Source organism: Dermacentor silvarum, chromosome 8, assembly GCF_013339745.2.
Source record: "Dermacentor silvarum isolate Dsil-2018 chromosome 8, BIME_Dsil_1.4, whole genome shotgun sequence".
Classification (NCBI taxonomy): Eukaryota; Metazoa; Arthropoda; class Arachnida; order Ixodida; family Ixodidae; genus Dermacentor; species Dermacentor silvarum.
This window is the reverse complement of record NC_051161.1, coordinates 26,614,006-26,628,453: the sequence shown is the minus strand read 5'-3', so window position 1 is coordinate 26,628,453 and position 14,448 is coordinate 26,614,006. Positions and strand designations below refer to the sequence as shown.

General features: G+C 47.8%; 1 protein-coding gene across 5 annotated transcripts in view; it reads right to left on the bottom strand.

Moving 5' to 3' along the window:
* LOC119462013 (sodium-dependent nutrient amino acid transporter 1-like) overlaps window positions 1-13,965 on the bottom strand; it is a 34,759-nt gene extending 20,794 nt beyond the window's left edge. For 3 of the 5 annotated variants that reach the window (XR_007468306.1, XM_049672208.1, XM_049672211.1), the window contains exons 1-2: window positions 10,845-10,949; window positions 1,468-1,609 (exon numbers count right to left, since the gene is read on the bottom strand). Coding sequence is in view for 4 of the 5 variants with exons in the window: in XM_049672208.1 (XP_049528165.1) it covers window positions 1,468-1,609; window positions 10,845-10,859 (157 nt within the window). In the remaining variant the exon portion in view is untranslated. Of the gene's footprint in view, window positions 1-1,467; window positions 1,610-10,844; window positions 10,950-13,763 lie in introns of those variants that run through there. The other 2 variants (XM_049672209.1, XM_049672210.1) reach the window with 2 other exon arrangements.
* Window positions 13,966-14,448: the final 483 nt, after the last annotated feature.

The window sequence follows — 14,448 nt, the reverse complement described above, 5'->3', positions numbered from 1 at the left end:
TACTAATTGAAATAAAGAAATGATAAATTAATGGAAATGAAAACGGATGAAAAAACAACTGTCCGCAGGTGGGGAACGAACCCACGTCTTCGCATTATGCGTGCAATGCTCTTACCATTGAGCTACCGCGGAGCCGTTTTCCCATCCACTTTCTGGGGTATTTATGTTTTACAACTAGAGCTAACCCTGGGAGTGTTAGCCAGCGCCACCACTCACAAACCTAGGGGCGGATGTGGAACATCCTTTCTGTCGCAGCCGTCAGGAGCAGGTGATCTTTTTGGGTGATGGCAATTGATCAATAAACCCACATATGCTACCTGAAGGCATCAATGTTGCCCGATTCGAGCCCTCGTTATGTAATGAACGAGAAGAAAGGGAACCGAGGGGCCCGAGTTTTATTATCACATCACAAGAAGCCAACAATCATAAGAAGTGGATGGGAAAATGGCACCAGTGCAAATGAAAATTTTATATATATATATATATATATATATATATATATATATATATATATATATATATATATAATTTTCATTTGCACTGGTGCTTTTAAAGCGCAAGTAAAACAACTGTGCAGAGAATCTATGTTTTTATGCCCAGCTTGTTGCTGAGACACGAAGTCTCGCAACATTGCAAGGCATCCTAGAGCCTCCGCTAGAGTTACAGGATTTTAATGTTCGTCGGCCATTGCATCTTACTCGTGGCACTCATCTTCTTCGGGACGAACACTGGAAACTATTTCCAGATCTGACAGTTCAGCACAGGTAACGAGCTCACTGTCACACTGCACATAGTCTGCACACTGCACATAGCTGGTGACACACCTCTGCCACCAGCTGGATGTTGTTCGTTCAACTGAAATATTCGCTATTTAGAAATTAGTTTAACTGAAAGATTTTTGCATAAAATGCATAGGAAAATCGCCGGAGATATTCAAAAATTTGTGATTCTGAAATATTCGTTAAACCGACTTTCGTACAACTGAGAGTTTACTGTAGCATGTAGGCGCGAATACGCTGGCTAATCACTGAGCCCCTTTCATAAAGAGCTTTCTCTCTCTCTCTCTCTCAACGTTCTATGCTAAAAGTAGAAGAAACTGGCAAAGTTACGACCAATGACAGGTCTGTTTCGAAGAAAAGCAACAGGCCGGTAGACGTATGGGGCCGTTCGTGCATCGTTAAAATGTTAAAATAGCGCGAATCACACACGCCTGAAGGAATAGAACCGTACAAATGAGCGCAAACTTACGGCTGACCATAGCGCGTGGTATTTTATTCTATGTACGTGGACAGCGTTGGGAGAGATTCTGGCGAGCTTTGCGCATACGCCACGGTCCACGGGAATTGAAGTTTCTGTTGTATTTGTGTATTTGGTTCTATTCTTTCAATTCATTGTGTTGCGCGCAAGTCTCGCTTTTTCACCACCGTCAACTCATTTTAGCCGCCTAAACTCGTCTCGCGTACGTACCTCCTCCATTCTGGTAGGCTAGTGTGGGGAATCGCCACACATTTCCCAGTCCAATGGAGATGGACAGGCAGGATAGAAAGAACTGCAACCCCTTGTTCCACTGGGGCCGATCTCGAGGTCTTTTGTCGTTAGGCGCAGCATCCTGTCAATGTAATGTGCGAAGTGCCTTTTTCAGCTTCGTTCACAATATGAGGAAAAACAATGCGCATTTGAACTCGAATTTGATGTTGTGCGACACCTTGATTCACCATAAGGCCTTATAACAACACCTCGAAGATAAGCCGAGCCTCGTTATAGCGAAGTCACATCAAACTCGACCCGTGGCGCACCGACGGGGGTCGGTGCGCCTTTCCTTGCGCCTTTGAGTACTGCAACTAAGATGTAAGACGCGCAATCGTCTGCACACTCGCAAACTTGCGCAAAAAGCGCATTTCTTTGCCAATTTCCAGTGAAGAAATTGAAATTAGTGCTGTTTAGATGGTGTTGGCAAACTAAGGCAGACGCGTGGTGGGGGCGAGATAAAGGGCAGAGGATTTACACTTACAGGTTTGAAGCTACTTGGCGATACGTTTTATCAGAAAAGCGCCGATAAGGCTAAGTGCAGATTTTTTTTATTTCCCTGTTACTTTTCATGTCGGAAATCGGCAAGTTTAGAGTTTCGTCAGAATGAACTGAGTCGCATACTTTCCTGAAAATGTAAATTTAATGCATTTACTGTTATTTTTAATATTTTCGATTCACTCCAGTATAATGGCCATTCTACAATTAACGCCGTGCAATAATAACGTATCTTTCCCCAGTAAGACAGTTTTTAATCTTCTAAGCTACTTTTACTGTAGTCGTATTTGTGCAAACCGCCCGATTCCTGCGCGACGCCACACGGTGAGTCTGCGCCACTGGTGCGGATGGATCATTAACAGCAGCAATAACCAAGGAAGAAGACAAATGACGAAGAGGAAGAAGAAGACGGTAGTCCAGCGGCTGGTCCACTAGTCCTCGACGCCCGTCCATGGCTGAAGCACAGTCCATCCCCACACCAGCGGTGCGCACGCGATCACCAAAAAGGAAGCTCTGGCAAGACATTCTCAGTGCCAGCATAGGCTTCTGCATTGGCACCGCTTTCTTGGTGTTCGTAGGTACGGTTCCCCTAGTCGCCTCAGGGTAAGCGAACGCATGCAAGCGAACGGGTCGGAGGCTGTCTGCCAAGTGAAAAAAAAAAAACTAATATTAGTTTGATCCCAAGCACTGCGCATGGGAATCGGCGGACGCTAAGCTTCTTTTGATGTAGATGTTTGATGTGTTCCGGTTATGTAATGTTACAGTAAGTTAGGTATTACGTTAGGTTATGTATACATGTCATGTATACACGCATTCCTTCTTTCTTTTCTCACTCTTTTTGTCCCCATTCCACCTTTCCCTGCGTAGAGTAGCCGACCAGGGCCGCTATCTTGTACGCGTTCGAAAAGCTGACGTTCGGTTTCGCCTCACGCGATTGGCCTAGATTGGCCTAGACCGCGATATCGGCGCGGCCTGGGCAATCGAGTGAGACGAAACCGAACGTCAGCTTTTCGAACGCGTACAAGATAGCGGCCCAGATCATACTATAGCTCAGGCCGATCTCCCATACTTTTCCCATAATAAACCTCTCCTTCTGTCTGAGTGTCACGTTTACGTTATGATGTAGATATGCCTGGTATTTCAAGCATGCGATGACATCGCTTGTGTCGAAGCAATGCGCGAATGGATTAAGTTGACACTTTTTTATACCTTGAACGAAGGGAATCTTCACATTCGAACATATCCGTACCCCCGACAACTTCAATCACACCCTCAAAACCGAGACGCTGTTGGTGTCGCGGTGCAGGTGCAAGCATAGGTGTGCACATCGAGAAGTACTAAAAAGTAGCACTTAACGTTTAACGCGTATATGTGCCCCTTGTACGTACATATATGGTCAGTTGCACCTCCCGATTAAGACGTTGGGCAATGTCTTTTGCGGTCGCACTGAACTACACGAACGCCACTTCTAACGCACCAACCAGTGCCACTATACGCAAGTGATTCCTCCCCATTGTACAGAAGGGCAGGCGTACGAACAGTTACACAAGCAGAACAAGGACAACAAAAACGCCGACAATTATGACGAATCTTTACCAACTTTCAACTTTCAGTCGTCCTAAGCTTTCTCTTCAAGCTCCTCCGCGCTATTCAGGCGAGAACAGCGCTGAAAACACGGGCAAACGGGAAGGCACATAGAAAACGATGCATTTTATATATGTACCTTCACTTTTGTCCATGTACTAGCGCTGTTCCCGCCTGAACATGAATGGCCGATGTTTTCACATTAATACGCTCCACGCTACAGTCATGGCTGTTCGTGTTTTTCCTGTATGCGCCTCAGCTGCATTAGAGAACCCCGCTACGCCTACTCGGCGAAACACCGACGCCAAGCTGGGACAAAGATGCAAATCAGCTCTAGGTCCACATGCACGCTACAGCTCAGGGAATGTAATGAGATAGCATCATCTGGATCGGTCAAACGGCGCCTTTGATTTCACTGCATCCAGGGTCGGCCTTCCGTTACAAACCACTGCGAAGACTCATTTCGCGCACTGGTGACAGGATCAGCTAGCCCACCACGTCGCCACCTTTGATTACACAATATCCGAGATGGGCCCAGTTTCGATTACGTCGTCACCGGGATCGGTCGACTTTACTTGGTGAGAGACACGACGACCCGCGAAACTACGGGTTAAATCAGCAAATACAACTTCTATTTGAAATAACTAAAACTGTATTACTCCAATTGTCTCCCTCTTGCGCAGGCACTATCGCCAGCATGGACGTTCTTATGCCGGGCCGCGCAATCAACCGCAACGTCAATCGGACGAAGATGACCGTCCTTGATGCTATGATCTCGGGCCTGTTCAGCAAGATCGCCGCGGTCTTCGGGGGCGCCGACGCGCGAGGCGGAGGAGCCGGTGCCGTTACCGAAAACCTCCGCCAGGTTCGCAACGGCACCCGAGGCGCGTCGCTGCTGCTAACCTACAACTTGTCCGAGGCCCTGCACGCGGATCTGCTGGGGCAATTCCACCTTCCCGTGATCGATTACCTGTCTTACGCGATCAGCAACGACACGGCGATGGCCTCTAACATCACCGACGGTGCAAGGGCTTCGGGATCGGAGGTCGCCGACACGGCTCTCCAAGAGCCTAACCTGACCGCGTGGGCGCTGGCCAATGCCAGCGACGTCAGGACAGTGTTGAGTTCCACCTTCGTCAACCAGAACTCTCTTAAAGAAAGCGGACAAATCATTCTCTCTCGATCTCAAGGACGATTCTAACCGGGCGGATCGATGACTTGTGAGCACTGCAAAGTGCAGCGACAAAGCAATATATATCCGGCTGACCGCTGTTCAGACAGTGTGGGTTTATTGCTTTTTTTACCGGCAACAGCAGTTAATAGCTAGGTCTCCCGTCATTAGGTCTTCCGGTACCGGGACAGAATAAAAATACGTCACGATCTGACATGACGGCACCCACGTAGCCTGCATGTCAGCTTATCTAATCCGTCTTCCCACTTCACCGGAACTGAATGGCGATGTAGACTGAACGGTGGTCTTCGTGAAATTTATTCTCGATATCAGAGCACCAAGGCGTGGATTCTATAGTCTTCAGTAATGATACAGGCGGCTCGCCATATCACTGGCTTGAACTGGCGTGACTTCAGGCAAGATAAACCAGCGCACTATTTTCTTCGTTCGTGTAGCTCGCGCATTGAAACAATTTAAACACGTATGGACGAGCACAAGCATACGAACGCGTCAAATTGCTTAATTTTATGCAGTGGTGTGATATAAACGAGGACATATACACGTCCCTCGCTCAACGTGCCTTCTTCAAAATAGATAATTCACTAGAAGCACCAGAGGAGCTTGTAGTGTATATTCTGCGCGTCTTAATTTCCTCGTTTATTATGCACCATTGTATATATTTATAGATAAGGATTCATATATTATTGATTATGAACATGTTATAGATGCGGACAACTTCATGTGTCTACGGAGGAAGTCTATGGAGGCAAAGCGCGCACAAGAAAGAATGCTGCTGAAAAAAAAAACGTTCCATTTTCTCAATTCACGCTGGTTTCAGCTGAGATATACAAAACGAACGTTTTATTCATAACAGCAAACAGAAGCACCCCTGAGTGTTATCGTATTGCGATAGCTAGTTATATGAACACTTAAGTCACGTTCACGCTGTCGGCGCTGCGTCCACCCGTCCAGCTGCCGCCGCCGTGCTGTATCAACGGTGCACGTGCAGCCCGAGCGTGAACAGTTAGAAGGTCTTCAGAGAGGCGCGGAGCGTTTGACTGCGAAAACGACGAGGCCAAACGGGCGCACTCTCTCACTTTTGAAGTATCTCGTTTGAAATACCTGGTTGTATGTTGAAATGACAACAACAACAGATACGTGGTTCTTGGCCAACAAGATCAACAAGTCCTGGAAGAGCGGCGTGGTTGCTGTAGAATGGAAGACGGCCTGCACGGTGCTCATTCCCAAGCCCAACAAGGCCCCGAACATCGAGAATCTTAGGCCGATTTCTCTAACGTCCTGCGTCTGCAAGGTCATGGAGTGCGTCGTCCTCAACAGGTTCAACGGGTACCTTGAAGACAACGAGTTTTACACGTACAGCATGATCGGCTTCCATGCCGCGGACTCTCGACGCAGGATGCCATGAAACTAATGAAGCATCAGACCGTAGACGACCGTTCACGGCCGCAGTGATGCTCCCGCTACTCACAACAAGGTTACTATATTCTTCTACATTGCTAGAAGGGTCTTTCCACCCCCTCACCCCAAGTTGAATAGGGCGCAAGCCGTTTCTCTTAGACATCTACAGACCGGCACATATCCGTGTCTGGCGGTTCTACACGAAGTTTACCCAGACGTATATCGCGACGACGCCTGCCCGTCGTGCGGGCAGACACTATAGCACACATGCTCTGGGAGTGCGGCTCGAGGTACCCCAAGTTCAGCAAGGAGGAGTGGGACTCGCTTCTGCGTAGCCCCGCTCTAGACAAGCAAATCCTGGCTGTCCGGCGTGCCCGCGACCGGGCTGGTGGGCTAGACCTGCCGGTCCCGACGTGGGACTAGCCGGGTGCGCCACGAGTTCGCGTCCTCGCCGGACCTCCAATAAAGTCATTTCACTCACTCACTGGTTCTTGGCGAATCCCCTGGTGGGTATGAGCCACTGACTCCAAGGCTCTACATCTATAGCTGCCCTCACTCGGCCCTGCAGTGGAACCAGGGCAGCTTTCTGCTTTAGCGGTGTTTCACAACTCGCCATGGATCCGCCGTGAGAAAACGCTGCGTCATCGGCGAAAAAGTTCAATGGACCAAGTTAGGTAGCGCCGCCAGAGAAAATGTCAGGCGCAGGGTCTTCGAAACGAAGAAACGCCGTCAGCAGACGGGGGACATCGCCAACCACGTGACACTTGCGCCGCTCTTAAGATTACTTCCATTCATCCTGTGGAGCCCATCCGCCTCAACTTTAGTGGCCACCTAGTTTGGTTCAGAAATCAAATAACTAACTTTTGTGTGCATGCGTGCGTATTATCTTAAATATCGGTGCGCGCGCGTGTGTGTATGTGTGTGCGTGCGTGCGTGCGTGCGAACACGCAGAACAAGAGAATTGAAAGGACACGGACAACCCTAAACGATACATTAAGACCAATTTTTAAAGCGACGCTTCCACTGGCTCTTCCCCCAACATTGCGTGGACGGCCGTCTGGCCGAGTAAACTGAGCCGATTCGAGAGGCAGTGTAATCAAAGCTGGTGACGTGGTGGGCTCGTCCTGGTACCTGCAGTGCACGACATGTGTCCTCGGAAGGGTTTCAATGTGGTTCCCAACGTGGGTGGTCCTAGGCGTAATGCGACGTTGCAGCGACTACACACGTCATAGTATTAACCAATAGAGAGAGAGAGACTGATTGTGAGGAGGAAGAGGCGCCGTTTTCTGCAACCTTTTAGGGAGCACGACTCAGCGCCTTGAGCTAACAAATAAGCGTACCCAGCAGCCTAACTCAGTAGGTATACCGGGAAGCTATTGCTTTACATTGAAAATTCTCACAATTTATTATTATTATTATTATTAGAAGCATCTACACAGAGCGACCTTCTACACCGAACATCAAAGGGAGAGTCAGGTCAGCAGCACGAAAGGGAGAAGAAAGATAAAATAGCGACAAAAGCATATTGTGTGGCGGCTTTGAGCCGCAAGTAAAGACGAGAAACAGCGGGCATGCGCAAAGCGAGATATCATTCAAGCTTCAGATTCGCTGCATCTGGGGGCGCAGTAATGGCTGTCATTTCTTTGTGATAGCAAATTCCACGTCAATGAAAAGCGATTCGCGTTCGTATTGCCCACTTTATAGGCACTGCGTTCATTGACTCGTGGAGTTTACAGTCCCAAAGCAACGCTGATGATATATGAGACGCGTCGTAGTGGAGGGCTACGGATTATATTTAAAACCACGTGGGGTTCCTTAATAAGCATATAAATCTAAGTGCACGGGACGGGATTATAACCCGTGACCTTTACACAGCAGCAGAACGTCGTATTCATTAAGTCACCGCGCCGCGCACTGCGCGTATACGCCATTGTAGTTTCGCCTAAGTTTCGCCACTAGTTTCGCCACTTTCCATTCATTTTTGCAAGCGCGCTGCGAACAGCCGCGGATGCGGAATGCTGCTGCTGTTCCGCCGTGTGTCAAATTCCAGTCACACGTCGTTTCGCATGGTGGAAGGCGCAGTGGGAGACGGCGCATCGAAGGGTTGGCTCATGCATTCACAAAACAGCATTTCGATAAATTAAAAAGCGATCATCAATTGACAAACGTTGGTGCACGTGTTTCTCGAATAGCGTAATTGAAAAGCCCGTTGCTCTTTAAGTAAAAACAACGAACTGCACTGAATCTCGACACTCTTGAATGTGGACTTTTTTTTTTTCTTTCGCAAACGCAGCACTGCAGCACCTGTTCTAGTTTTTTTTTTTTTTTTTTTTTTTTCGTTCTAACAAACTCAGGTGTTATAATCGCTTATGACAGGTACAGCTGTTCCGCCTTTTCGGGCGCATTTAAGGAAGGGGCGGAATTTACCTTCACGAGAAATCTAAATGACCGGGTAGCTAATTAAAGATGTTTACAAAATGTTTTTAATTATTCACTTGAGGGTACATATTGCAATGGCAAAATCGAAGCCGAGCAGTATATAGAAAAGCCACGTTTCCGCGGCCAGAAATCGTAAAACGAGGACTACTTTCGACATATCCGGCCTTCATGTCTGCATGTTACAAAATGCATTGACTTTCCAGCTAAATGTTTCCCAAAGCAATGCGTTCGTCATACAGTTCGAGATGGTTCGACCTTTACGTTAATGCAATTTTTAGCATATTTTGGGAAGAAATATGTCGAAAGTGGCGTTTTAGTTTATGATTTCTGCTAAGCGGGCATGACTTCATTGCTGCTCGGATTCAATTTTACAATTGAAACATACACCCTAAAGTGAATAAATTTAAAGTCAATTAGCAATATTAACTTGCATTGTCATGTGGACATTGTAATTTGTCACTCAGTAACGTCCTACTCTTCGGATAACCCACCCGAACATGCCCGATTAAGCTATATGCTCTATGCCATTTCTTAAGATATTGTCCGAATCAAAAAAAGAAAACTTGCACTCGGCCGTGCAACGCTTGAAACAGCGAAGCTGGCCGATCGTAGCCCAGCATTTTCCTGAAGTACGCGCGAACTTCTCATCTCATTACTCATGATGATGAAAATTTCTTTTCGCGCGCCTCGGACTTAGGGCCGTCACTGCGCGTTGCATAGCGCAGCTTGCAACACCGACACCGCGTTCCAATGCCGACATCACGTTCTAGGAGACCCCCTCGGTGAATACGTCTCTCTCTCGCTCTCATAGCGCGCAAAACCTCTTCACCTCGCAGAGCACGAGCGTACGAACGCGCCAGCTGTGGACGAAGACGACCACGCTCGAACTCAATCATGAGCATGCATAAAAGGGGTTACGACGCTCACTTTGGGACCGGGGATACGTGGGCTCGAATACCGTCTCGGCAAGAAAGTTATTTTTCTTGGTAGTTTCTTGCTACGCACCACAAATTACAGCTGGCTTAAACAGCTTCGCTGTTAAACAGAGAGAAAGAAAAAAACCACGGTTTTAAGGGGCTGTATTGAAGATTGTCCTGCTGTCCTTGTTCTTCCTACTTCGCGCCTTACAAACCACATTAAAGGGACACTTAAAACAGAAACAATTTGAGCCGTAGCCACTCTTACCGCGAGAAGAGCCTTGTTACGCCAAAAAGGACTAGTGGCGACGCCGCCGTGAAGTTCGCGCACCAGCTCGACGCGACGTCATGGATTTTGATGTCGCCTAGCTTCTCGGGCCTAGTGAAGGTTTTTGTCGATAAGCATTGACTATCATTGCGTTTTAAATTAGTCAAACACTAAATTTATCAAGTTTCGAGAAGTTTCAGGCAGCAGCAACGGGCCCCATATCGAAAGAAATATTCACTCACAGGGCCGTGCCAGTGGTGACCATGGCAACATGACGAACAGCGAGGGCGGTGAGGTCGACGTCATAAACGCTGTTTTTTCCACGTCAGTGTAATGCGAAGTATTCTTTAGCCTAGCTCTTACAGGAGCTTATTAGTGGAAATTTGTTCCCTCCGCTAGGTAATACTGAGAACAGGCTTCAAGTTGCTCATTTGCTCAACCAATTATTAAAAAGTTTATATAACTTCCAGAGTTATCTTAGTTATCGAGAGGCTACCAATCTGGACACTCGAATGATGAAAATAACACCATCCTGATTTCTATTTCTCTAGTCTTAAAATTTTGGGGCAGTTCAAAAAAGAGATGCACCCTGTGTAGGAGCCACATGAAAAAGCACACCGAGCTTATGCAAATGTTTGAAGGAGCGGCGGTTTGAAGTGATCCACTCACGTGGTCTTCAATTAACCTGTATTACAGTTCTCGGTATAGCTTCCACCGGTCAGGGATGCCTAATTATGCGAACGAGTCGGACGATCGACGCAAGGGTACCAAGCTTGAAATGCTCCTTTAACAAACACCGTATAGTTTGAGTTGGTGGGATTGATATAGCGAAAGCGAAGAGCACATGCGCGCCTGTTTGTGACACAATCCGCGACATTTCATGATTCGTGACATTTCAAATAGAGCGCCCGAGGGCTTTTGCAAAAACCTGATTTAAAAAAAGTGATATGTGGAACCAACGACTTTCTTTTCATCCTATACTTTCCCTCTATGTAATTATTTAATCCAGAAGCCTACTCACAGTATCTTCTCCCATGTTGCTTCTCGCTGTCCCCGTATAGCATGAGGAATTACGATGTCGCGCTAGTATCGTTACCGCGGGTACTATTCTCCCCAGCTTCACAGAGCGCGCATTTGAGCGTGTGTCATGACGCAGAGATTGCCAGCTGTCTTATCCTCCATATGTGGCCTTACTTTTTTTTTTTTTTCATTGCGTGTTTCGCTTAGATTGTCTCACGACCGCCGCCGTCAAGATCGATTGCACTATCAGCGTTGTCACAAAGTGCGACTGACGCGATGAGTCTCGTAGGCTCTCATCAACACTGAACGCCAAGCACGTGACGATAAAGGGATTCCTTGCGTGGCGCCAATCGCCCTGCAGTGCCTCGTTCCACGGTGCACTCACAGCCAAGAGACACGTGGTGTTCCAATAACGAGTCACAGAAGCCGAGAATGTGAGATCAGGGAAGTGCTGGCGTCTAAAGTCCCTAGATTTTCTGCTCTTTTTTTATAAAGTCCCACAGCCACAGCGATGCCACAGCCGACGCCACAGCCGACGCCACAGCCACACCACAGCCAACACCACAGTTGAAGCCACAGCCGACGCCACAGCCGAGGCACAACCGAGGCCACAGGCGGAGCCACAACCGATGCCACAGCCGGCACCAGTCAGATCAAATCATACAGTGCACCGCGGTAGAGTCCAGAATGCCGACTCCCGATAAATTGCCCGAAGTAGACCGGCAAGTGGTTGTGATGCTTCGGTCCCTTGTAAATACCCTTCGTATACTGTTAAGCAAGCTGCATACTCCGTCAGCACGAAGTGCAGTGCAAGTACTGGATACTCTTAATCCAGTGCTTGCAAGTCTCGAGTAAGCCCCGTGGCTCACCCACCGCCTCCTATTCACGCAACGACCACTGGCCCTTGGTTCATGTCAGATGTCTTCAACGCACATCACAAGCTGTGGGACTTGACTTCGGTGTCATGGTGCCTCGCTGCACACACAATGCTCACTCTCTTCCTCTTTTCCTCTTTTTATTCCCCCTTTCCCTTACCCCTTGTGTAGGGTAGCAAACCGGACGTTCGTCTGGTTGACCTCCCTGCCTTCCCTCTCTTCGCTTTCTCTCTCTCTTTATGAAGTCCCTAGATTTTCTGCTCTTTAAAGAAAGCAAAAAAATATCTAGGGACATTACTGGCGTCGAACGCCCACCGAGGACGGTGTCAGAGGAAAGAGAGATAAGACAAAGGTTAACACGTGTCAAAGAATCACACGTGGAGAGAGAGCGAGCCGATAATCGGCCGCCGCTAGACTATGTATACTGCTTTCTCTAGCAAATCTGCTCGCGTACGTAAGCTGGTCGCCCTGAATGCAAATTACCGCCGAACCGCCGCGAAGACCAGGCACCACGAAGATGGGACAGCACGGGCGCTATACACTCACAAATGAACTATTTCAGTCAGTGGAAGCCTAGACCAGAGAACACGTGCAAAATGATGCGCATGCATACAATTTATTACGACGAAAGAAAGCAAACATGAGTAAAAAAAATGGATTCTCCTTCCAAGCAGAGATGCAGCATTATCTTTGATGCAATCTGTGCCGTGCGTTTTTTTATAGGGCTGGGCGATTGATCGATTAATCAATTAAAGCTTTAATCGCGACTACTGTCTTTTTTTTATTGGCGATTAATCGGGTAAGCTCCGATGAACAAAATCAGGCAAGCGCCGGCATTGACGCGCCGCGCCCGCTTATCCTGCGGGAGCAAGCTTCGGCTGAGCCCACGCATGCGCAATGCACTTGCGGAAAAATCGGTCGACATGTTTAGTTCTCCCACTCCCCTTTGTGATTGTCCAGCACACGCGCATGCAGCATTTCTTCTTAGCAAAAAAAAAGAAAGAAAATTAAAAGAATGGGAGATAACCAGAGGCATCTGACTGAACGTTGGTACCTGAACGAATCAGGAGCCGTGGAGAAAAACGAAAATAGACGCCGCCCACTTTGACTTTTTTTTTTTTTGACAGAGTTGCAACGACTTGACGCACTAAAGGCGCCGCCAAAAGAAAGCGAGCCTGAACGTATCGCGATGCTTGTAAAATACTTGTGTTCCTGTGTTTTAATTTTCCAGCAAGGCGCAGGCATGAATTAGATAGAGGAGTATGAAGAGAAATCTCGCAGTAATAATAAAAGCAACTGTCGATTCAAATAGCACGGTTTCTTAGCTTTCTTCTAAGTTTCTTTCTTTCTTCAGAGTGCGTGTATCGTGCCTAGTCACCGGTTCTTATTTTTTTTTTCGCCTATGAACGTTAATCTACAAATGCGATTAATCGATTAATAAATCGGTTAAAAGGTACCCATTGCTCGGGTTAAAATTTCCCAGCCCGAGTTTTGTGACATGAAATGCCTCCGAAAGCTCGCTTGCAGCGCTTCCGTTGCTTCCGCCGAGAATCGTGTAATCTAGTGAAACCTATACGCTCACACTTGAATTGAAGTCTGGGGTTTCACGTGCCAGAAACACTATCCGAATATGAGGCACGCCGTATAGTAGGGGACTCCGGATCGATTTTGAACACAAGGGGATCTTTAACGGGCCCCCAATGCACTGGGACACGAGCGTTATTGCATTTCGCCCCCCGTCGAAATTCGGCCGCCGCGGCCGAGGCTCCCACTCACACGAAGTGCAATTCGCAGACGATTGTGCGTTTCCATCATTCTCAGCAGAAAGCTCGCGCGCCCGTCCTCGATCGTTCACGCCGCCTCCTGCAGTTACAGACCTTCCCAGAAAACAGCCGGTATCAGGCAAATAACACCACTTGCGGATTTCGCATATAATACCTGACATTCTTCTTCGGGCATCCACGCTTTCTGTCAGCGCATAAAAATGCCGGAGCACATACCAGCGATCTTTCGCGGTCACTAAAGAAACCACCAGAATACCATACCATGTCTGCCACCTTCTTGCCGTTGTGAGGCACCTTATGGACGTAGGGCACTGCTTTGGGTCCGAGTTCCTTTTGAGCTGGAACGGTTGACTGACGGACGCGTGCTTGTCGTTAACGCCATCGAAGCCGAAAGAGTACGTATACTTTTGCTTGGAAAGCCACACACACATTCAAGACAGTTCGCCGTCTAATCTCTGGTCTTAGCTGCACTGCTTGGTCACTTGCACAGCGTCGCAGCCACGTGACAATATTGCCGTGTCGCATATTGCGCCACTGATAAATGTTGTATCAGGCACTTGATATTACTCCAATAAAACGGAATAGTCCTCGTTGCAGGAACGCCTGGCACCTCCCGTTCTCCGTCTTTCTGTGTGTCTCTGTGTCCCCCCTCGGAGTGCTCTTTCTCCGTGTCTTTAATGTTCACGTTGACCATGTGCTATTGTTACCGGCAGTTAATCGCTTGTTTTGACGTGGACAGGGTGGCGCCACCCTTCGTGCCCAGAGCGTTGTCTGAGGAACAGCCGTTGCTAATTGTGACCACCAAGCACATTTTATTTATTTATTTACTTATTTAATTACTGGCGATGATGATGATGATGATGATGATGATGATGATGATGATGATGATGATGATGATGATGATGATGAATAACTTGATTGTTTGGAGCAAGCGAAGTCTTCGACC